Raw genomic sequence first — 23432 nt, 5'->3', positions numbered from 1 at the left:
ACCTTGTGAAGGCTCTTGAAGAATAAGCTCATCTACTGGTAATACTCAAGACAAAGCATCCCCATGCTAAAATTAAAAAAAAAGAAAAAAAAAAAGAAGAAAACTGAGGTGGAGGTAGATAAAGAGCAGCACGGGGTGAAGACGAAACAGCCAAAAGGCCTGCATTCAGATCTCAGGGCTCTTGCTGGGAAAACTCAGGGAAACACTCACTCACTGAGGGCCTATTGAGTGCCAATGTGTCACACATGTCATTTCATTTTGTCCTCATATGACTCCTCATTTTATCCATGAGAAACCTGAGGCTTTAAGAGGTTAAGTAACTTGCTCAAGATTATACAGCAAGTGCAACATTAGGACCAAAATTTAGGTCCATGGGCTTTAAAACCTGTGCACTTCCCAGCACAGCACTGTGTCTCTAAATCATGAGATTTCATCCCTGTGAGCCCAGCGTCCTCGTCTGCAAAATTGGAGGGGAGGGGGCGGGGCAGGGAAGGGAAAAGTGGGGAGGGGACTATATTGCCTAATAGAGTTGTTAAGAAAATTAAATGAGCTTGTGTTGATGAAACACATTAGCTGGCGTGATGTCTGGTGTATAGTAGGTGCTCAACAAATGCTGTTTGTTGTTGTTTTTTAGGACAGATCAATGTTAAAAACTCAGGGCTGGCTTGGGAGCCTAGGAGCTCCAAAATGCTTCAAGAAGCCCAAGGGCCTCCCATCGCTCTAGGGTGCGCGGGAGGAGGGGAGAGAGGGCTGGGAGAGAGGGCTCAGCTCCAGGAAGTGGGTATGCGGGTTCCAGCTGCGCGCCCCTCGCTTCGCCGCCTCCTCTGGGCTCCCCCGACTTCCCGCCCCGCCCCGCCCCGGAGCCGGGTCCGGAGTGCCTGGTGGGCTGATTCCGGAGCGTGGAAAGGAGCACGGAGCACGGAAGCGAGAGGGAGGCGGCGGCGGCGGGAAGCGGGGAGGAGGGGGACCCTCCTCGCTGCTCTCCCAAGTCGGCGCAGAGCCGCCTCGGGCCGGGCCGAGGGCTGCGCGGCGGCGGCGGCGGCGGCGGCGGGGCCCGGCCAGGATGCGGGGCTCCCGGGACCGCGCGGGGCGGGGCGGGCGGCGGCGGCGGGCGGCGGACTGGAGCTGTCCGCGGTGCTGAAGCGGCGGCGGCTCTGGGACGCGGGGCCGGGAGCTGGGGACCCTCCCGGGAGTTCCACCGCGACCGCGACCGCGAAGCGGGGGCACCGTCGCTCACCGGCCCATGCCGAGCCCCCGAGCCCCGCGGAGGAGGCGGGACCGTCCGCGGCGGGACAGGTAAGGGGCGATCTGGGGGTGCAGCGGGAGCGCAGAGCTAGGCGCAGAGCCGGGAGTGAGCTGGGGAGGGCACGAGAGCCTCTCAGGGTTGGGGGATCTGACTGTGCTGGCCGCACCTTGCGCTCCGCCAAGGCTCCCACCTCGTCCCTCCCTACCCCTCACCCCTCAGGCTGGGGGTGCTGGGAGGGCCCTGAGGAACTGGGGTCAAGACAGGTTCCTGGGCACCATGACCCCACAACACCAGGCCTTGACCCTGACCTCAGGCAGCTCCTAGACACCCTGCCTACTGGCAGCAAGAAATACTGATTAGAGCCTCAGACTCCCTGGTACCCCAGTCCCCACCAAGGTTTTGCCACACCAGGAAAATCTGAGCAGGCTTCACTAAGCTGCCCTTTTCTCGCACCCAACCTGTTCACCAGGGTGACTGGGGTGGCTGTGGTAACCCCTGCTCTGAGATTTCTCTGCCCTGGAAATGGCTCTTGGGCCAAGGGAAGGGCTCTTGGGCCAAGGCCTCTTAGGATGGATTAACCCATTTCTTCAGGGAAGGAAGGAGGTCATGGAAGATATCTCAATATATTTTTTTTCCTATGACACTCTTGACTCTCACAGAAGCAGGCCGGATTTGCATCACATCTCTTGGCACATGAGGGCAAAGAGTCGGGGAACCTGGGTCCTGTTTTCTATTATGTGCTGGTGACCCTAGACAGAGCCTCCGTTTGGAGTTCTCTCTCTTTCTGGCAAGAGTGTGCTGAATGAGCTCATTCAGGCCTGCAAGGTGCTTCCAGTTCTTCAGAGCAGAGTTCTCTATGACTAGCAGAATGTAGCGATCAAAATAAACCTGCATGGAGGAAGACTTGGCCTATCCTTGTGGCTCACCACTGCTTTCCACTGCTTTACCCCCACCCTCTAACCCAGCACAACTTCCCCACCCCCAGGGATAGAAAGAGCACTAGAGTAGGAGTTCCTGGCTGGGTGCTGCCAGTTTACTGGCTTTGGCTAGTTCCTTAAGCTCTCTCAACCTCATTATCCTCACCCCTAGAGTGGGAATAAGGTCACTGCTCTGCCCACCTCAGGGAACTGTCTTGGAACCCACTGAAAAACAATGCACCTGATTGGAGCCTTGCCACCTGTACATCTCCATACCAGTGTGAACTGCTGTCACTGTTCCCAACCCCTAGCCAGGCCTGCTGGCAATGACCTGATTATTGTCACCCCTACCCCCTCTTCTCCCAACCTGGCCATTTCTCCCTTTGTCCTTGGCTGCCCTGGGGTCCCAGAATCAGTGAAACCTAACTTAAAAATCTTTAGGAGACAAAAGTGTGCCCTCCCTTCTTCTCCTCTTCCATCATCACCTATAGGAGATAATACAAGGTGAGAGTCTGACTCACAGGTTTTTATTTTTTCTCCCTAAGAACCACAGATCTAGGGAAACACCTCCTTGAAGGCAGGAATTGTGGTTTTCATCTCTTTGCCTCCCTCCACAACCCCCTCCCCAACAGCACTAGGAAGATAGTAAGGACTCCATAATCGGGTGTAAAATGAGGGAATGAAATGTTAAAATGTATCAGAATAAAAGCACTTAACCAGAGGTCAGAAGCCCTGTGTTTTGGTCACAGATCTGCCTCTGTCTAAGGCAGGTCCATTCTCCTCTGGGGGTTCATTTTTCTCATCTGTAAAAGAAGAGAGTTGGGCTAGATGACTTAAGATTTCAAGCCCTGATATTCTGTAGGGCTCTCTGAGGCTGTCCTAAGCCCATAAACCCCTCAGTTCTGCTTGAATACAGGATGCCAGCTTTATCAACATGGTTTGACAAGTTAATGACCTTTTAGTAATGAACTGGATTTTATGAATGGAGTGAAAGGGAGCAATAGGAACCAGAAAAAGCCATTTATATTTCTGATGTTTCCTTAAGAACCCCCTCTCTTTTTGTTTCTCTGGGAAAGCCATGAGTGTGTCTCAGAGTGACTGAGCTGAGAGGGGCTCCTGCCTCCAAACCAAGAGGCCGGGAACCACCACCCCATCATCCCTGCCACCACCACCAATACCATCTTTTGTAAGGACCAGGGACCCCACCCTTGGCCATCTCCTACCACAGACCTGCCTGGCTGTGATCTCCCTCCTAGGAAGACCAGAGGAGGGGACAGGCAGGAAAGATCCATCCCTACAGAGAATTTATATGTGTGATACATATACATAACAAAATGAGTTTCTCTGGTAATAATTTCTCTCAACTGTGGCAGGCCCAGCCAATGCTCAGAAAAACCTTAGCTAATTGGCATTTTGGTAGAGCTGAGTAAGCCATGCCAGTGACCTCCCCGAATTACTCTGTGAGTGTCTAGCCAGGGTGGGGGACAAGTCCCCCCTCCTCACATCATCACTTTCTGGCTCCCAGCTGTTGGTGCAGTACTGGCAAGAATCAGCTCTCTGGAGTTAATGGACAGTCACTAACCCTCATAACAAAGTGGCGGCGGCGGCAGCAGCAACAGCAAGCTAGCGAGGTGCTTTCTTTTCTGCAAGGCTCGTCTGCGGGGGAGCTGGCCTGCTACTGGGGTGAGGACAATACACTGGCATTCATTCTGCAGCTGTTTGGGTGAACACCCCACTCCCAGAGCTGTCAGGGTACGGGCATCTCTGGTCACCCAGGCAAATGACATCTGGCTCCTCTCCTGACCAGGGAAAACTACCCATTGGCTGCTTCTTGTGTTCCCCTCATTCCCTCCTTGCTGAGACTTTTATTCCTGGCCCCTCTACAAGGCCTCAAAGGAAAGAAGGGATCAACCCTGGTACATGGCACATGATTGGGTGATCTTGGGGGTAGGGGTTGGGAGAGCTGAGAAAGAGGAAAAATAAATGCAACATGGTCATTAAGAAATTGTGCGGCCAGGTGCGGTAGCTCACTCTGTAATTCCAGCACTTTGGGAGGCCAAGGTAGCTGGATTACTTGAGGTCAGGAGTTCGAGACCAGCCTGACCAACATGGCGAAACCCCCCCTCTACTAAAAATACAAAAAGTAGCCAGGCATGTAATCCCAGCTACTCAGGAGGCTGAGGCACGAATCGCTTCAGCCTGGGAGGCAGAGGCTGCAGTGAGCCGAGACCATGCCATTGCACTCCAGCCTGAGTGACAGAGGGAGACTGTCTAAAAAAAAAGGAAGAAAAAGGAAAAAAAAGAAATGTGTGTGTGTGTGCATATGTGTGTGTATATGTGTGTGTGTGTGTGTGTGTGTGTGTGAAGAGAGAGAGTAAAACATTGAAATACACACATACCGGTCCCTTCCCCTGCATGATACACACAAAATGGCAAAAGCAGAGACTATCCAGAGATATTTCTAATCATTAGTTACCTTCAAGTCCAAAAGCCAATTCATCTGTGCACCCTAGAGGGGCTTCCAGCTCCAAAGTACACCATTCCAGGGAGACAGAAGCAGGAGGAACAGCCTTCACTCTGGGAGAAGGAACATCCCAGTTCTCTAAACCTTCTGCATTTTCCAACTCCTTTCCCTTCTCAGGAACTCAGCTGGCATCCCGTATGGGTCAGGGTCCCCTCTGCTGCAAGCCAGGTGACACTAAAGACCAATCTTCACCCCTCATTTCTCTTACCTCCCCCCTTATTCTCTCTCCTCCTTCCTCCCTGCAGATGCCCCCCACCCCCATCGCCTGGCAAGCAAACCAAGCAGGGAGTGGGGCCCGATGCTGAAACACTCCATTAGGTGTGTTATCTTTCACCATTAGATGTGCTGTTTGCTTCTAAGTGGTTGGGAATGAGCTGCTTCAGTGGAGAGACAGGTTTTTCAGTGAGAAAAAAAATTTTGATTTCCACCTGAAAATGGACTAATTTGAGTAGCAGAGCCACCATCCTAATCCTGTCAGCAATTTTCACCCTTGTCAGCCACAAGCCCATCTCCCAGGCAGGTGGATTATGCTTTAAAGGAGAGGCCAGTCCAGCCCATGGAAGCCCAGGGTGGCAGGGAGTAGAAAGGGGCAATTGATTCTCCCTGGAATACAGAGACTAAGAAACCTCCCATGGGAGCCAAGAAGTGTTCCAGCTGTATTATCTGTCTTTCCTGGGTTCCCTCATCAGCTCTCTCCTCTCCTTTTCTGTTCTCTCTTTTGCCCTTCTTTTCTCTCTCTCCAAAGGTCCTTTGATGATTCTCAAGTCTCTTTCCAGCCCTGAACACTATCTAGGGCTTCGACTCCATACATCCAGCTGCCAGGCAGAGTTTCTACTCTTTAACACACTTTAAAACACACTCGTCTACTTCTCCCCTTCCTGCTCTTCTCTCTCTTTTTCAGTGTGTGAGTGTGTGAGTGTGTGTGTGTGTGTGTGTGTCTCTCATTTTTCCAGCTTGGTACTTGGTGGGCCTTTTAATCTAAATATTCCTTTTTTGTTTGTTTGTTTTAGTTCATGAAACTCTTTATGCTTCTGCTTCTTTTTTTTTTGCTTTTTCCTTTTCTTTTTTTTTTTTTTTTTTTTGAGATGGAGATGGAGTCTCCCTCTGTCGCCCAGGCTGGAGTGCAGTGGAGCAATGCAACCTTTGCCTCCTGGGTTCAAGCAATTCTCCAGCCTCAGCCTCCCCAAGTAGCTGGGACTACAGGTGTGTGCCACCATGCCCAGCTAATTTTTTTTGTATTTTTAGTAGAGACAAGGTTTCACCATGCTGGGCAGTCTGGTCTCGAATTCTTGACCTCAGGTGATCCACCCGCCTCAGCCTCCCAAAGTGCTGGGACTACAGGCATGAGCCACTGCACCCGGCCTCTGCTTCTTTAATTATTATTTTTCTCTTCTAGTCTTTCTGTTGTATCTTTCTGAAACTCCTATTAGATTGGTATTGGACCTCCTGGGGCTCTCCGTGTCTCTTACCTGTATTTTACATGTTTCATCATTCTGTCTTTTTGCTCTATGTCTTAGAGAATTACACTATCTTTTTCCTTTACATTGAAAGGTCTTTTAACTTTATCTATGCCTATTCTCTTATCCAGTCTTTTCATTGAATTTTTGAAAATTTCGGAGATTGTTTTTAATTTCCAAAATGCTTATGTTCTTGAGTTGCTCGTTTTTCATAGCAGCGTGTTCTTGTTTTATAGATGCGGTGTTCTCTTATATCTGCCTGAGGATATGAATTCAAACAGTTTTTTCAAAGTATTTTTCTGTAACTTGAATGATTTGGGATATTATTGAGTCACTTGTTCTATTCGATTATTTAATCCTTCTCTTTTATTTTCCTGTAGTTGTTTTTTCATTATCTTTTGTTGTCCATTTATACTTAGGAATGAAGGAAGGCATTGACTAGAACAGGCAGCTGGTATGAATTTCCTCTGGACTTGGATAAGTTTGTTTCCCCAATAGACCTTTCTTCTGAATGGGAGTTGTTCTTACCTCCAGTGTTTGGGGCTACAGGTTTCTCTACACTGATTTCTTCACCAAGGAATCTCATCTGCCCTTTATCTCCAGGAATTCCTGGCCTACTGATGTAATCCTTGTTTTCCACATTTATTATGATTTTATTCTTTTAAAATATACACATCCTGACATTTTAACAGAAACTTAAGAAGCAAAAGACGTGATTATTTGTGCTCAGGCTACCTACCAGCAGCCTCCCTCTAGGTTTTCCGTCTCAAGTGGTTGCATGGCCTTCTATTTTGTTGACAAAGCCAGAAACCTGGGAATCACTTTTATCTTCTTCCTCTTCCTCACTTCTAGTGAACCACAGATTCCTGTTCATTTAGCCTCCTAGCTACTCTTTAGACCTGACTCTTCCTCTTATTCAATTCTGCCACAGATCAGTTTCAGGTCCTCATCCTCTTCGCCTTCATTTCTTTTTTTGCTTGTTTGTTTGTTTGTGAACCTCTGCCTATGTTTCAGAGGATCTTTTTTTTTTTTTTTGATACAGAGTCTTGCTCTGTCACACAGGCCGGAGTGGGGTGGCATGATCTCAGCTCACTGTAACCTCTGCCTCCTGGGCTCAAGTGATTCTCCTTTCTCAGCCTCCGAGTAGCTTGGATTACAAGTGCGTACCACCGTGCCTGGTTAATTTTGTATTTTTAGTAGAGATGGGATTTCACCATGTTGGCCAGGCTGCTCTCAAACTCCTGACCTCAAGTGATCCACCCACCTCGACTTCCCGAAGTGTTGGGATTATAGTCATGAACCACCGCGCCTGGCCTTCTGCCTGCATTTCTACAATAGTTTCTTAACAGGACTCCTACCCTCCATTCTCACCCACCTTAAATCCTTTCTAACCCCTGCTGCCCATCAGACTCCTCTCTAAAACATAGGCATGACCATATAACTTCCCTGCCACACCCATCACTGGCTCCCCAAAGCTTCTCTGCATGGCATGGGAGGCCTTCCCACCTCTCCTGCCTCGTTCCATCACTACCAAACACCCTGGCTTCCCCTCTGCACTACTACCCCATGCCTTTGTGTTATCACCTCTGCTGGAAATGCCCTTCTCTCATTCGCTCACCTAGATGATTCCTATTACTCTTTCCTTCAAAACTGAGTTCAGAAGTCACCTGCTCTGAGAAGCCTCTTCCTAGTTCTCACCATCACCTTCGCTGCCATCCCAAGATAGAGGTCCCTTATCAATGCACCCATAGCATTCTGTGTGCTGCTAACACAACTTACTCCATCTACTGAAATTTTGTATTTGCTAGTCTGTGTTTCCCACCCTTCCTTACAGCAGGTGCCACTCTTGGTTTATTTTTGCAACCCAATAACTGGCCTGAAGTAATTGTTCGAGAACTGGTTATTGTGCAGAACCAAATGTGCCTCAGCCAGATGTGTTTCATCCACCCAAATCCTGGAAAGTATTTTATTCCCAGAGAGTCTCAGTACACCTAGCTCACCCGTTCACTAATTCACTCATTCATTCATGAGATCCACTGTCTACTGAGTGCCTAGTATATGCCACGCAAGGGAATGCAGGAATGAGCAAGACAGACCATTCCCACCCCCCTGGAGCTCACAGTCTGGTGAAGGAGAAAGACACTAATGAATGAATCACACATATATAAATAGAGACTGTGATAAGCACTTTGAGGCAAGGAGCATGAAGTCGTGAAGAGCAGATAACCAGGGAGGTGAAATCTAGACTGAGGATATAGGGATGCCTCTCTAAGGAAGTGACCTTTGAGCTGAGAGCTAGAGCATCCTGATGTGAGTAGAGCTTCTGAGAAACGGAGATGGGAAGTGAAGGAGAGATGGGGACAGGAGCTGAAAGGGGGAATGGCACTGGAGAAGGATGTGCCAGTGATCTGTTGCTGTCTAACTACCCCAAAACCTAGTGGCTTAAAACAACGGACATTTTATTATACTTCACGACTTCGGGGGGTCAGAAATGCCTGCAGGGTTTAGCTGTGTGATCATTCCACTCTGTATGGCATTAACAGAGGTCACCTGGTGACAGATGGGCTGGTTTAAAGAACCCAAAATGGCTTCACTCGCAATGTCTGGCATCTTGGGGATGACGAGGAGGCTGGGCTCAGCAGGTTCCATGGACGGGAGCATCTATACACACATTGTCTTTCCAGCATGGCAGCCTCGGAGTCATCCAACTACTTACAGAATGGCTGAAGATTCCAGGAACGAGTGTTCCAGTGAGCAAGGTGAAAGATGGCCTTTTATGGCTTAGCCTCAGAAATCACATAGCATCACTTTTGCTGTGCTCTGTGGTTGAAGCAGTTGCAAGCCCACCCAGATTACAGAGGAAGGGCATAGGCCCCTAACTCTTCCTAGGAAGAGTGTCAAATTATTTGCAGTCAGGTTTTACAATCATCACAATGATTGTATGTATGTATGTATGTATGTATGCATGTATGTATGTGTGTGTGTGTATTTTGAAACAGAGTCTCGCTCTGTCTCCAGGCTGGAGTGCAGTGGCTCGATCTCGGCTCACTGCAACCTCTGACTCCCTGGTTCAAGCGATTCTCCTGCCTCGGCCTCCTGAGTAGCTGGGATTATAGGCACGTGCCACCACACCCAGCTAATTTTTGTATTTTTAGTAGAGGCAGGGTTTCACCATGTTGGCCAGGATGATCTCTATCTCCTGACCTCGTGATCCACCCGTCTCAGCCTCCCAAAGTGCTGGGATTACAGGCGTGAGCTACTGCGCCCGGCAATGATTTTATTTTTTAAGTGAGGGAGACCACAATACATTTAAGCGCTGTTAGGAAGGATCAGGAATTAGGAGCAGTTGGAGACAGAAGCGAGAGAAAGGATAATCAATTGTGTTAGGCTTGCTGAGGAGGCAAACTGAAACAAAGAAAGCTAAGTTCCCCGTTTTCTTTGACTCTGCCAACCTTGCCCCCTTCCCCACCCCTGGCTCTTTCTCCCTTTATTCTCAAATGCAGCAAGCTGCAGCTAATGTCTCCAAGCTGGCTTGGTGGCTCTCTCGCTTATCACCAGCCAGAAATCTTCAAATCCAGCGCCAAGCCATCAACAAACAGCCACCAGAGTCACAACACTTCACAGTTTACAGAACAGTTTATATATTATCTGATTAGAGGATGGTCTAGCGCCTGTTCTTAAAGATTTCACCTTTTCCCTGAATTTTAATCATTTACATTTAATCTTCTGCCCGCTTAGGAAGTTCTGGCTTTTATCTCTCAGTTTAAAAGCAATCTCTCTTGTTGCACGGAGAGATTGTGGTCAGTATCTCAACTTCTTCACAAAGTCTCGGTATTTATTTGAATCCAGACCTTGGGGTTATCTAGGTAGCCACCCCTGGGCTGCCAAATCACCCTAAATCTCTTAATCTTCTTTTTTTTTTAAGATTTTTAATGCAGCGCTAGGAGCCACATACCCCCAGGTACCCCACTTACTGCCTGCATGGCAGCAACAATAGCTTAAACTTAAATCTTTTTTTAACGCTCCCACTTCTCATTCCTGTCACTGAGGACTCTGGTTTTAACCCATTCGAGATCAGCTCCTCACCACTGTCACCCCTACCACTTATCACAACCCTCCATATGCAGGTATGCCTGAAAGGAGTAGGAAGTCAGAGCCCAGGCTTTGGACTAAATCAAACCTGGGTCAAATCCAGTCTCTGTCACTGTTTAATCTTGGGCAAGTTCTGAGCCTCGGTTTCCTCATCTAAACAAGGGGGAATAATAATAACCGGCTTCGTTTGTTGTTGTAAAGTTTTGAGATAAAGTACCTGGAACACGTCAGGGGAGGATGCGATAAATAGCAGCTGTTACCGTTTTACAGGGTTCTGATAAAAGCTGGCCCCATCCTAGGGTGTAAGTTAACTGCTGGTCACACGCATCACCCTGTCCTTTTGGCCTCTCTTAGTGTCCACGATGCCTCCCTCCAATCAGGTCAGAGCCCACCAGGCAGTGCACACAGCAAACCCCCTTAAGGTCTCAGCCCTACAGCAAATCCTGGAGAACATGGCCCTATTCAGGCCAGCCCTTTTATCGCATTTGCCAGGACCTCTGTTCTCCCATCCCTGCATCTGTTTAGTGGCTAAAAGCACACACTCTGGTCAGACAGACTTGGATCAAATGGAGCTCTGCCACTCTCTAGCTGTGTGATCTCGGAAAATCGACTCAATTTCTCTAAGCCCCAGTTTCCCCACACGTTAAAGAGGATAGATTAAATGAGATAACCCATTTGAAGCACTTGGTATGGTGTTCAGAACAAAATGAGCACCCAATAGTGGTAGCCGATACATAGTGGCATTAGGGTACCATGACTCTGATGTCTGACTTCCCAGGTTCATGTCCAGCTCCCCACTCACCAGTTGTGTGCTGTGGGTACCTACAACTTTCTTATGCCTCAGTGTCTTTATCTGTAAAATGGAGATGATGATGACATACACTTCAAAGGGCTACTATAAGGATTAAATGAGATGATACATGGCATTTAAAACAGTGCCTAGAACACAGTAAGAACTTAGCAAGCGTGGGTGTTATTATTATTATTCCATTCTTTTACTCTCAACCTTTTTGGATTTTCACATTTAAGTTTCATTAGTGCTTATTTGCAGCATATTTTTTTTAAATCTAGTCTATCTTTTTTGTTTGTTTTGTTTTGTTAGGAGACAAAGTCTTGCTCTGTTGCCCAGGCTAGAGTACAGTGGCGCAATCACGGCTCACTGCAGCCTTGAACCTCCTGGCCTCAAGCGATCCTCCCACCTTAGCCTCCCAAGTAACTGGGACTACAGGTGTGCACCACCATGCCTGACTGGTTTTTAAATTTTTTGTAGAGATGGGGTTTCACTGTGTTGCACCGGCTTGTCTTGAACTCCTAGGCTTGAGTGATCCACCCACCTCAGCCTCCTAAAATGCTAAGATTACAGGTGTCAGCTACCACGCCTAGACTCTTTGTCTTTTTAAATTCACCTTTGAGATATAATACACATGACAAAATTCACTAATTTTAAGTGTACAATTCAATTCAATTAGTTTTGTGAAATATATGCAGTCTTACAATCACTACCACAACCAAGAGATAGAACATTAGAACATGTGGAAAAAATATATAAAGGAAACAATAAATTAAAAATTCTAAAATAAAATAGATACATTGAAAAAGAGAACAGTTCTGACATTCCTTTTTTTTTTTCCTTTTTTTTTTTTTTTTTTTTGAAACAGAGTCTTGGTAGCCCAGGCTGGAGTACAATGGTGCAATCTCGGCTCACTGCAATCTCCACCTCCTGGGTTCAAGCGATGCCCCTGCCTCAGCCTCCCAAGTAGCTGGGACTTCAGGCTCACACCACCACACCTGGCTAATTCTTTTTTTGTATTTTAGTAGAGATGTGGTTTCACCATGTTGGGCAGGATGGTCTTAATCTCCTGACCTCATGATCCACCCGCCTCAGCCTTCCAAAGTGCTGGGATTACAGGTGTGAGCCATCATACTCCGCAATTCTGACATTCCTAGAAGTCCTCAGGCCCCTTTCCAATCAATGCCCTTCTCTCCTCCAAGCCCTGAGCAACTACCCATCTACTTTCTGTCACTATAGTTTTGCCTTTCCTAGTATTTCCTATAAGTAGAATAAAACACTATATGACTGTCTTTGTCTTTTTATGGACAATTTTATTCCATTTACATTCATTGTAATTACTGATATACTTGGTTATAAGCCTAGCATCTTAACTATTTACTTCCTATTTGTCTCACCTATTCCTTTTTCTATTTTTTCTTTCTTTTTTTTTTTAAAAAAAAGATGGGGTTTCACCATGATGGCCAGGCTGGTCTTGAACTCCTGACCTCAGGTGATCCACCCACCTCAGCCTCCCAAAGTGCTAGGATTACGGGCATGAGCCACCACACCCGGCTACTTTTTCTATTTTTTTCTTTCCTCCTTTTGGATAAATCAAGTGTTTTTATTATTTCAGCCAGGTGCAGTGGCTCACGTCTGTAATTCTACTTTGGGAGGCCAAGGTGGGAGGACTGCTTGAGCCCAGGAATTCGAGAACAGCCTGGGAAACGTGGCAAAACCCTGTCTCTATAAAGAATACAAAAAATTAGCTGGGCGTGGTGGTACATGCCTGTAGTCCCAGCTACCTGGGAGGTTGAGATGGGAGAATCACTTGAGCCCAGGAAGTCAAGGCTACAGTGAGCTGGGATCATGCCACTGCACTCCAGTCTGGGAAACAGAGCAAGACCTTGTCTCAAAGAAAAAAGCATTTTTATTCTTTCTTTCTTTTTTTTTTTTTAAAAAAAGACGGGGTTTCACCATGTTGGTCAGGCTGGTCTTGAACTCCCAACCTCAGGTGATCCGCCCGCCTTGGCCTCCAAAGTGCTTGGATTGCAGGCGTGAGCCACCGTGCCCAGCCATATTTTTATTCTTTAATATTCCCCATAGTGGTTATACATTTTTTTACTCGTTTTTCAATGACTATCAGAGCAGTGGTTCTTCAAGTGTGGTCCCTCAACCAGCAACATCAACATTACCTGGGAACTTGTTAGAAATGCAAATTCCCAGGCCCCACCCCAGAATCATAAACAATGAAGGTAAAATCCAGCAGTCCAGGTTTAACAAATCCTCCCTGTGATGCCGAGGCATGCTGAAGTTTGAGAACCACAGCCCTGAGACAACTTTCACTTCTGGCAGGCAGCTGGGCTGTATGCAGATAGCCTTCATCCAAAGAGGGGCGGAGCTGATTCAAAGCTTGGTTTCAGGGCTGCGAGGGCCGATTTGTTTCTGGTTTTCTCCAACTTCCAGCGTGTAGCCTTAACAAGGTCCAAATTGAAAACCAGGGTGTCTACTGGGGGCTCTCCTCCTTAACAGTTCCTGACCTCCCATTTTTCTCCCCCAGCCCTGAGGCTTCTGGAAGGGCAGCCTCTAAGCTGCTCCTTAGGAATCAGGAAAGGCCTCAAAGGGAATGCGGTGCCAGCTGCCAGGCTGGCCTCCCTGTGTTTCTCTGTCCTCTGGGATCTTGGCATTCTGACCCTCCAGTTCTTACTCCCTTGGTGATTCCTTGAAGCCTTCATATTCCCCACCCCACACACATTGCTTTTCTAGCTATTATTGGTAGTTTGGCGTGACATGACTTAGTCTGCCCCAGCTGAAAAAGGAAGCTCTCTCTCCTGTTGTTATTCTCCCACTAGGAATATCAATTCAACATCAGCATTTAGAACAGTTCCCGGCACATGGTAAAAGGCTCAATAAGTGTAGTTATTCTTCTTCTCCCAATAAAATCCAGGGTCCTATTGAGCTGAGTTGTTAAAAATCAACTCCTCCTAAATCTCTCATACATTTGACAGATAAGTGAACCAATGTCACACTGTATGATTGGACTGTAGCGCAATTGGACTCAGCAGGAGGCTGTAATTGGACTCCAGCGGATTCCTGGATGGTTTCCTGCCCCTGACCTAGAAGGTGGCAGTGTGCTCTCCATCCCCAAATCATGGAGTGGGAAACTTTCCAGCCCAGCTAAGTTCTCAGCTCAGAAAAAGACAATCTGGGTGCTGTGGCGTCAGAGCCACCTTCTCTCCCCCTCCTTTTGTGGGGCCCAGACCTGCAGCCCCAATTGCACAATTTGAAGCAATCTTAGCTTCAGAAATCCTTAGCTTCAGAATTCCAGACCCTCTCATATCTTTTCCCTGGAACAGAGTACACACACGCATGCATACACACACACGCAGGCACACTCGCCCACAGGTACTCTGGTAACCACAGGGTCTGGAAGGTACGCACCATCCAGGAAGACCAAGCCACAACAGTGGTGATGATAATTGCTCTGCTCTGAGTGCTGGTCCCTTACTCCAGTGAACAGGGAGAGACAGACCCAAGGAACGAACAGGCCGAAAGGCCAGGCCAAGCCAAGGGCAGAAAGGCCGTGTCTGGGGACCTGCCACTCCTTCCTTCTGGTCAGGACTCTGTGCTGGGCCTCCAGGATCAGGTCTTCGAACTCCGCATGTGGGCCTAGGAGGATATGGGGTGAGCATGAGCTGTATGGAGAACCATGACCCTTGGCTGGACTGTGAGCAGGTGCAGCTGCTGCTAACTCGGGTTGCTTTATGGAAGCAGAGGTGTGGGTGTGGGTGTGAGTGTGTGTTTGTGTGTGTGTGTGAGTGTATGTGGGAGCAGGCTTTAATGCTGTGCTCAGCTGCCAAACCTAGAAAGAACCCCTCAGCCTAAGGAGGTTTGAAACTGATTTTAGATAATTTGGCTCAGAAGAAATCTATGCACTTAATTTTTTTCTGGTTTAAAAGTAGTACGTGCTTATTGTAAAAAAAAAAAAAAATGTGGAAAACAGAAAAAAAACAGAGTATAAGAAAGAAAGTGAAAAGCACCTGCGCTCCCACCCCTGGAGTAATCGCTCCTGACATTCTGACGGAGTTGAGATTACATGCACTTACCATTTTCTTTTCTTCTCTCTCACCGAATCTGCAATGAGCATTTTCTCACGTCATCACTCTTTGTAAATCTGTTCGAAGGCCTCATACCACCATATTGTGCACCATAATTTATTTAACTTGTCTCCAATTGCTGGACGTTTAGGTGGCTTCCAGTTTTTCATATTGTGTAAAGCCAGGACCATATATCATTGTGCAGGAAGTGCTGAGAAGCCCTGCTCAAAGGCACCATCCAAGTGCAAGGGAGGAGGAAAGCCGAGAGAGGCCGAGTGTGGCTGGGATTGCGGAGGCTCAGCTGGCTGTACTTTGACCACGAGAGTCTGACAGGAGCAGTGATGGGGGAAGAGGGGGATGAACTGGGATTCAGCTGCCCCTGCCAGCTGTGAACAAGTGCCCTTCAAATGCCCCTATGGTCTTCAGGTATCTTCCCATCCCTCCTGGAGAGATCAGACATGAGGGCAGTCCTCCTGGTGAGGCAAAATGAAGGGCAGGGGTGAGTCGAATGCAGTCATCTGCTCTGTGGACCCCAAGGCCCCTGCATACCTCAGCCTGCATGGATGGTGACAGCACAGTACAGTGTGCCTGACTCGAGGCTGCAGGTGGAAGGGACATACATTACAGGCAGCTGGGAAGGAGGCTGGAGGACCTTTGGGGCTCATGTCTTCCACTCCCAGAGGGTGGGCAAGATGGGCAGGGGTGGAGGGGCAGGGCCAGGACTGGGGCAGTACTGGGGCAGTCAGGAATCTGGAGGTGAATCCATGGCTCTGCTGCCCATCTGGAAAACCTATGTCTTGCTTTCCTTTGCCTTCCTCAACCTGCGCAGGGGGCTATGGTAGGGAAGGGGATGACTGTGCCTCTCACTAGGCTCTGCATGTGTTCACCTACCCCCGACCCTCAAAAGGGGGAAGAGGGTGAGGAGACTTCACTTCTGTGGAGCTCCTCAGGGGCATAGGATCATGGAATGTTAGTGCTATAATTGATTGACATCAGTGGCCATTGCATGCAATCACTCATTGGGGAAACTGAAGGGCCTCATCAGAAAGCTAATAGAGAGTGGACCAGGCATGGAATCCCAGTGTACCTGACTCCCAAACCCATACGGCTTACAGTGGTCACATGCCCTCAAAATCTACAACACATTCTCATCCCAGCCATCTCTTTGGCTCCACAAAACAACGCTTTACAGATAAGGAAACTCAGAGGGCGCCAACGTCTGCCGAAGGCATCAAGTCCAGGACTGAATCTGCAATCTTCAGATTAGAAATCCGGGGCAAGACACAGCCCCATCACCCTCCAGCTTCGTCACAGGCCAAGGAGGGGATGGCAGGAGGTCCCAGAGCCCCTAGCCTGCCCCTCCCTGCTCTCCATACTGCGCTTGCACCTGCCACACCCCAGCGTGTGTGGAGGTCAGTGGCTTCCCAAGGTGCTCAGTAAGTGCTCGGGGCAGCTAAGGAGGAACGGGAAGTCCTGGGTGTTTCCATACTCCCAGCTGGGATGTGCAGGTCCAGACCTCAGCACCCAGCAGGCCCCACTTTAGATCCTGTGGGAACTTCTCAAAGTCCCAGTTCACCTAAGGGGGAAGTTACCAAGGTGCACTCCTCTAAGACTGTTGCTGGGGCAGGCATCCTGCCTCAGTAAGAGCTGACAGCTGTGAGCACATGTCGTGTGCCGAGCTCTGGGCTCAGCATACTCCCATTCGACCCTGGAATGAATCCTCTCTCAACCCCAAATCCCACCTGCCACTGAGTCCTGTCAATATTTCCCAGGATCAGTTCCCTTTCCTCCATCTACACCACCACAGAGTCCCAGTTATCTTTGCTTGCCTGCAGCCACAGCAAAGGCCCCATAATGGGGTCAGTCTGTCCAGCCCTCTCCACTCCAATCCCCACACACAGCCATGGGGAAGGCTTCAGGACCCAGATCCCACCCTATCACCCCCTCTTAGACTCCAGCAGGGCTACACGGTCTGGCCCCCACACCCCATCTCACACCTCCCTGTGCCCTGCACCGCACCTGCCTTCTCCTAGGCTCTCATGCCTACCACCCTGTATCCAGCCACGGGCTCTTTGCACACATTCTTCCCTCTGCATGAAACGTGTCCCCATCCCCTTCACCTCGTTGACCCGCACTCTTCTTCCGATCTCAGCTTCAAGGCCTTCCCTGGGTCTCTGTGTCAGCTCCATCCATGCTTACATGGACCTGCTGTACTTCTTCAGGACAGGGATGTGATTTTACACTTGTCTTCTCCACCACACTGGAAGCTTTGTGAAGACAAAGCGTGCATCTGCTCCCTTCCCTGCTTCTCATCTTTCTCACCGTGGTATCCCAAACATCTGGAACAGTGCCTTGCATATAGCTGATGCTCAATAAATATGTGTTGAACAGACAAGTGACTAAGCCAACTATGTGGGGTAAGCACCACTGCCAGCCCCAATCCACAAAGAAACAGAGGTTGTGAGAAGTGAAATAGCCAGTTCCAGATCCCGCATCTTGCAAAGGACAAAGGCAGGGTTCGAGCCAAGTCAGACAGCAGGGCCCATGCTCTTCACCACTTTGGGTCCTGCCTCCAGTGCCCTGGCCTCAGTGCTTATCTGTCTTGCCCTTCCGACAGGCTTTCTGAGGACTGCTTGGCTGGCCCAGGCTCCCGTCCCCAGCAGCTGCCCCCAGAACCATGGAGAGTCTGAGTGAACTACAGAACCCGCTGCTGCCCAGGAACCCTGCACACCTCCATGGCCCCTATCCCTACCCGGAGGCCCCACCCAGCTGGTCCTGCCAGGAGAAGCTCTACTCCTACCTCCTAGGCGGCACTGGCCCTGCCAGAGCCCACCAGCTCCTGGACCCAGGGTCCTTGCAGCTGGCTGTGGAGGCCTGGTACCGGCCCAGCTGCCTCCTGGGGAGAGACAAGGTCAAGGAGCCCAGGCCAGGCAGCTGTGAGACCAGCTTCACAGAGGACAGGGAACCGCAGGAGGGGCCCACAGAGCAGCCCACCGGACCTGGCCAAGCTGCAGAGAATGTCACCATCCACACTGTGTCCTATGGGGTACAAGAGGAGCTGCGGGGCCAGGAGGACGACCAGGACGAAGAGGAGGTGAGTGCATGAGGTTAAAATGAAGATTCCAGCCTGAGTCACTTAGGGAGACCCCAACTCTACAAAAAAAATTTTTTTAATTAGCCAGGCATGGTGGCACGTGCCTGTGGTCCCAGCTACTTGGGAGGCTGAAGTGGGAGGATGGCTTGAGCCCAGGAAATTGAGGCTGCAGTGAGCCATGATTGCACCACTGCATTTTAGCCTGGGTGATAGAGCAAGACCCTGACTCAAAAAAAATAAAAATAAAAATAAATAAATACAATGCAAGTTCCCAGAGCCCCATCGCCAGATATTGAGATTTAATAGCCCTGGGTTGGGGCCCGGGAATCTGTATGCTACCAAAGAAAAGGACTTGGGACACAGGTACAGCCATGCTTTGAGGAAACAGTAGCTTGAGTTGACTATTTCATTGTTCAATAGCACTTGTTGTTCTTGTTTTCTTAATTATACAAACAATTCAAGCTCACTGCACTCAAAGATAACATTTTGGTGGATGATTGTGTCTCTTATTCACATTTTTCCCCAGCCCACTCCCCGAAGAAATCTTGCCGTTCAGTTTTATAATCTGATTATGTTTCTTTAAGCAACATATTTTAGTATTGCTCCACGTAATTTAATGTTTTCCTGCGAGGTGATTTTTAATGTTTACATGGTCTTCCATTGTGAGTTCTTCTATCATTTATTAACAGTCTCTTGGTCATTGGTCATTGAGAGTGTTTCTTTTTTTTTCTTTTGAGACAGAGTCTCGCTCTATTGCCTAAGCTGGAGTACAGTGGCATGATCTCGGCTCACTGCACCCTCCACCTCCCAGGTTCATTTGATTTCGCCTGCCTCAGCCTCCCAAGTAGCTGGGATTATAGGCACCCGCCACCACGCCCCGCTAATTTTTGTATTTTTAGTAGAGAGGGGGTTTCATCATGTTGGCCAGGCTGGTCTCGAACTCCTGACCTCAGGTGATCCACCCACCTCAGCCTCCCAAAGTGCTGTGATTACAGGCATGAGCCACACGCCTGGCCAATGAGAGTGTTTCTAATCTTTCACAATTGCGGTCCTATGATGAACAACGCTGGACGTAGATACTTGCCTTCTTTCCTTGTGATAAATTCCTAAAAGTGGAATCGTTGTGCCGTTGTCGAGGCTTTTGATAGAGAGTGCCAAGGCCAGCCTACACCCCCACCTGCGGCAGAAGAGACTGCCTTTTGCTCCATGTCACTGCCCACTGGGCATTGCCTTTTTAAAAACCTCTTGCCAGCCTGATGGGGCTGGGCTGATCCTGGGCCTGGTCACCAAACCCCACTGTTTTGCAGAGCGATGCCACTTCAACAGAGAGTGAAAGTGAAGACAACTTCCTCACGCTGCCTCCCAGGGACCACCTGGGCCTTACTCTCTTCTCCATGCTCTGCTGCTTCTGGCCACTGGGCATTGCTGCCTTCTACTTCTCCCAGGGGGTAAGAGCACCTGGGACCCACGGTCCCTTCTCTGACGCATCCCTCTACTGGAGGGCTTGGCATCCTGTCTGTGGGATGGGGTCAGGGGCCTGGCAGGCTGGGCTGTTTTGCTGGGTGTGGGGACACTCTGTTCATCAGCATCTCTCTTCCTCTAGACCAGCAAGGCCATCTCCAAAGGGGACTTCCGCCTGGCCAGCACCACCTCCCGCCGGGCCCTCTTCCTAGCCACACTCGCCATCGCCGTGGGGGCTGGTCTCTACGTGGCCGTGGTGGTGGCTCTGGCAGCTTACATGTCCCAGAATGGCCATGGCTAGTAGCCTGTAGGGCCTGCATCCTGACTCCCCTGCCCACCTGAGGAAGCAGTGGGGCTTGGGGTTGCAGACCCTATGGAAAGGCCCGGCCCCCGAAGATGATCCTGTGAGAGTGGCTTGCTGAGGGGGGGACCCCCATTCTGCAGCCTGCAGAGCTCAGTCTTCACTTCTGCTTGCCCAGTGCTCCCAGCCCCAGAGCAGGGCCCGGGGCACCACTCTCTAACCCAGGCTGCAGATGGGAAGCAGCAGGCAGGACTGCCCACCAGGCCATCCCAGCAGGGCCTCACTCAGTCCATTCTGCCCATTCCCTAGAGGATCTCCTGCCATGCAGCGAGCCCACCACCCACCCTGCCAACCTCCCCACAGAGCAAGAGCAGGAGGTTACAGGGAGGAAGAGGGGTGCCCAGGGGACAAAGGGACTTGTCCCAATCCTTTCAGCCCATAGGGATCTTCACCTGGGGACAGGCCGAGCTTCCCCCGACTCCACTCTGGCCCCGTCATGCCCAGACCTCAGCAGGCCAGGAAGGAAATAAATGGAGGTGAGGGGGCCTCTTGCTGTTTCTGATTCCAGAGGGTGCTGATCTCCCCTGTGGACTTGTAAGGCACTGCAGACTAGATGGGGAAGAGGAGCCTTGGTATGTAAACTCTGAACCAAGGCCAGGTTCTTGGAGCTTCTTTATGCGGGTGCAAAAGGCAGTTGCAATGACGGAGACTAGAGGGTCCCGCAGTATTGCTGGACTACATGAGTCTTCCTACTCTACATCCACTGCCCGCCCCCATCATTCTTTTCTGGGCTTTGCCTGGGGGCCATGAGCTGGTGCCATCACAAGTAGACTAGACCCAGAGAGTGCCATCAGCTCACCAGCCATGAGTGCAGGGCCCTAGGTCCAGCCCTGCAGAAAATGCAGCAAGGAGAGACCCTAGGGAGTACTGAATATAGATGAGGGAAGGGACTCAGGGAAGGAATGGCCTGCTGAGTAGTCAGCAGTGCTTGGGAAGGCTTCCTGGAGGAGGTGTCCCTTGAACAAAGCCTAGGATGAATAGAATTCATCTAAGGGATTTGTTCATATAACTCCTTGTATTTGTGGGCAGGGATGTGGCAGGAGCCTTCCATGGGGAGCTTCCAGGCTGTTTGGATTCTGCCTGGAACATCCAGGCTGGAGCCAAACTACAGCCATCCTAAGGGTTCTGCCAATTCAAGGAGGAACGTCAGGCCTGCCTCTCAGAGACCGATGATGTTTTCCCATCTCTGAATGCTAGGGGGTCAGTGGTGGGTACCTGGTTACCCCGGGGCATCTTCACTGATAACCCTGCTCAGGGCCACTCTCAACACCCTCAGGCACTAGGGCACACCCAGAATTTTAGAGATATCCAGGCAGGCAGCGGGGCAGCACACTGGGAGGGCAGGCCAGTCTGGACTCGCTACAGGCCCCTGCTGTGCATGATGTGAGAACCTGGTCATTCCCGTGCCCCATCCAGAGCCCAGGGCTGTGGCTCCACCACTGACCATCCCTTGTCCCGCTGTCCTCTCCTGCCTTGGGCACTGCCCAGCCCTCCACTCCTGCATCACAGCAGTTTTAAGGTCCCATTATTGTACTGATTTATCCTTGTAATAAACATTTCTGTAACACCTGGTGCCCTCGAGGTCTCTTGCTGTGCTACCTGGCCCACCTTTGCCTGAATCCAATTCTTCTCCAAGACTGCCCTCATTACTGTCTGCTGCTCCGACCCCTGGCAGCCTCCAGAGAGGACAAGCCCACGTATGGGCCTTAGGAGGAGCGGTGGCCAGAGTGCACCATCCCAGGACTTCTTTGCTTCGAGTATCCTGGCTGTAGGGTGATGGCCTGCATTTGGCTTGCTCTTGGCAAGCCAAAGCAAGATCTACGCTGGAAAAAAAAAGCCCTTCTAGGCTCAAGAGCCTTGGAGGTCAGGGAGGAAGAGATGTGAGCCACAGTGACTGAGGCTCCATGGAGCTGCCTGGAGCTACCAAGGGTGGATCCAGGATGTGAGGGGCCAAGGAGTCCACACCCCTGCCGCCTGCTCTTGGGTTTACCATATCTTCCATCACAGGAGCTGCTCCTGGGCAATGTGGAGAAGAAGCCATCTCTGCTTGCCTCACGCCCCAGCTCAGCCCAAATCTCCAATATCCTCTTGGACCTGAGCCCCCAGGAGCCTGCCTGGGCCAGCACAGGGACTGGCCTGGACTCTAGGTCACTTGCATGGAGGGCCCTGGGGAGGCGGGTTATGCACATCCTATATCCATGTGTGCACCTACTTCTAAGACACAGCTGTGCACGTATGCACACACACATACTGCATGGGCTGCGTACCCAAGGAGATTGGCTTGCGGGATGGCTATGAGGGGCTGCTGTTGGGATAACGTTTGTAGAAGGGTGGAGATGGCAGATCTGGGCAGAGGGAGTGGTCAGGCTGCGATGCAGTCCTGAATGACAGGCTGGGCCAACCCACAGGGGAGCCAGAGTTGACCCAAATTGGGTCTGCGCTGTGGTCCGACCCATCACCTGCCTGGCTGGGGCCACGGAAAGGGCACTAGGCAGCATGCACCCTGGTCCAGGCCCTTGGGCCAAGCAGGCAGCCTCATGGCCCATACAATTCCCACCTCCTTCTCAGCCCTCTGAAATGCTGTTCCAGGACTTTAGAAGGGGAAAGAGAAGCCAAACAATTTTCTACTTTTTTTTTGAGATGGAATTTTGCTCTTGTCACCCAGGCTAGAGTGCAATGGTGTGATCTTGGCTCACTGCAACCTCTGACTCCCGGGTTCATGTGATTCTCCTGCCTCAGCCACCCAAGGAGCTGAGATTATAGGTGTGTGCCACCATACCCAGCTAATTTTGCATTTTGAATACAGACAGGGTTTCACCATGTTGGTCAGGCTGGTCTCGAACTCCTGACCTCAGGTGATCCACCTGCCTTGGCCTCCCAAAGTGCTGGGATTACAGGCATGAGCCACTGCGCCTGGCCACAATTTTCTATTTTCAACCCTGGACCTGCCTCTCTCCTTTTCACTCCACCTCTACCCTCACCTGCAAATTCAGGCTCTGCAGGAGAAAATGGAATCAGAAATGAAGCCCTGGGGGCTTCCCTCATGTGGCCCCTGGAAAGGACCCATCCTGTGGAGCCCCAGCTTGTCCGGATCAGTCCCTGGAGCACAGACACCCACTCACCCCCTTCTGGCTGAGGGCCGCCTCTGGCATGCCTGGGGCACTTGAGGCCTCCTGCTTCCCAGCTCTGCCTTCGTCTGGCTGCCTGAGGCCCCTGGGAGGCATAGGGGCTTCAGCTACTCCCCTTCAGGCTGGTTCCTCAGGCTGGCAGAGACAGGCTGGGGGCAGGGAGGGTCCCTTGGGTAAAGGTGCCTGTGACGAGCTGCAGTGCCAGCACATCTGTGCAAATATTACCAATTATTTTCCTCACTATAAACACCCAGCAGGAAGGCAGAGAAGCAACCAACCCAAACTG

At 50.3% G+C, this 23432-nt stretch overlaps 1 protein-coding gene across 1 annotated transcript; it reads left to right on the top strand.

The window, feature by feature from the left end:
* The first annotated feature begins 986 nt into the window (after positions 1-986).
* SYNDIG1L (synapse differentiation inducing 1 like) lies at positions 987-21585 on the top strand. The gene is made up of 4 exons (XM_064374492.1): positions 987-1296; positions 17720-18196; positions 19504-19644; positions 19800-21585. The coding sequence occupies exons 2-4, from the start codon at positions 17780-17782 to the stop codon at positions 19956-19958; spliced, it is 717 nt and encodes a 238-aa protein (XP_064230562.1). The 5' UTR covers positions 987-1296; positions 17720-17779; the 3' UTR covers positions 19959-21585.
* Positions 21586-23432: the final 1847 nt, after the last annotated feature.

Source organism: Aotus nancymaae, unplaced genomic scaffold (assembly GCF_030222135.1).
Source record: "Aotus nancymaae isolate 86718 unplaced genomic scaffold, 86718_ANA_hifiasm-v0.15.2.pri h1tg000011l, whole genome shotgun sequence".
Lineage (NCBI taxonomy): Eukaryota > Metazoa > Chordata > Mammalia > Primates > Aotidae > Aotus > Aotus nancymaae.
Note: the sequence above shows the minus strand (reverse complement) of the source record. Positions and strands in the feature narration are given on the sequence as shown.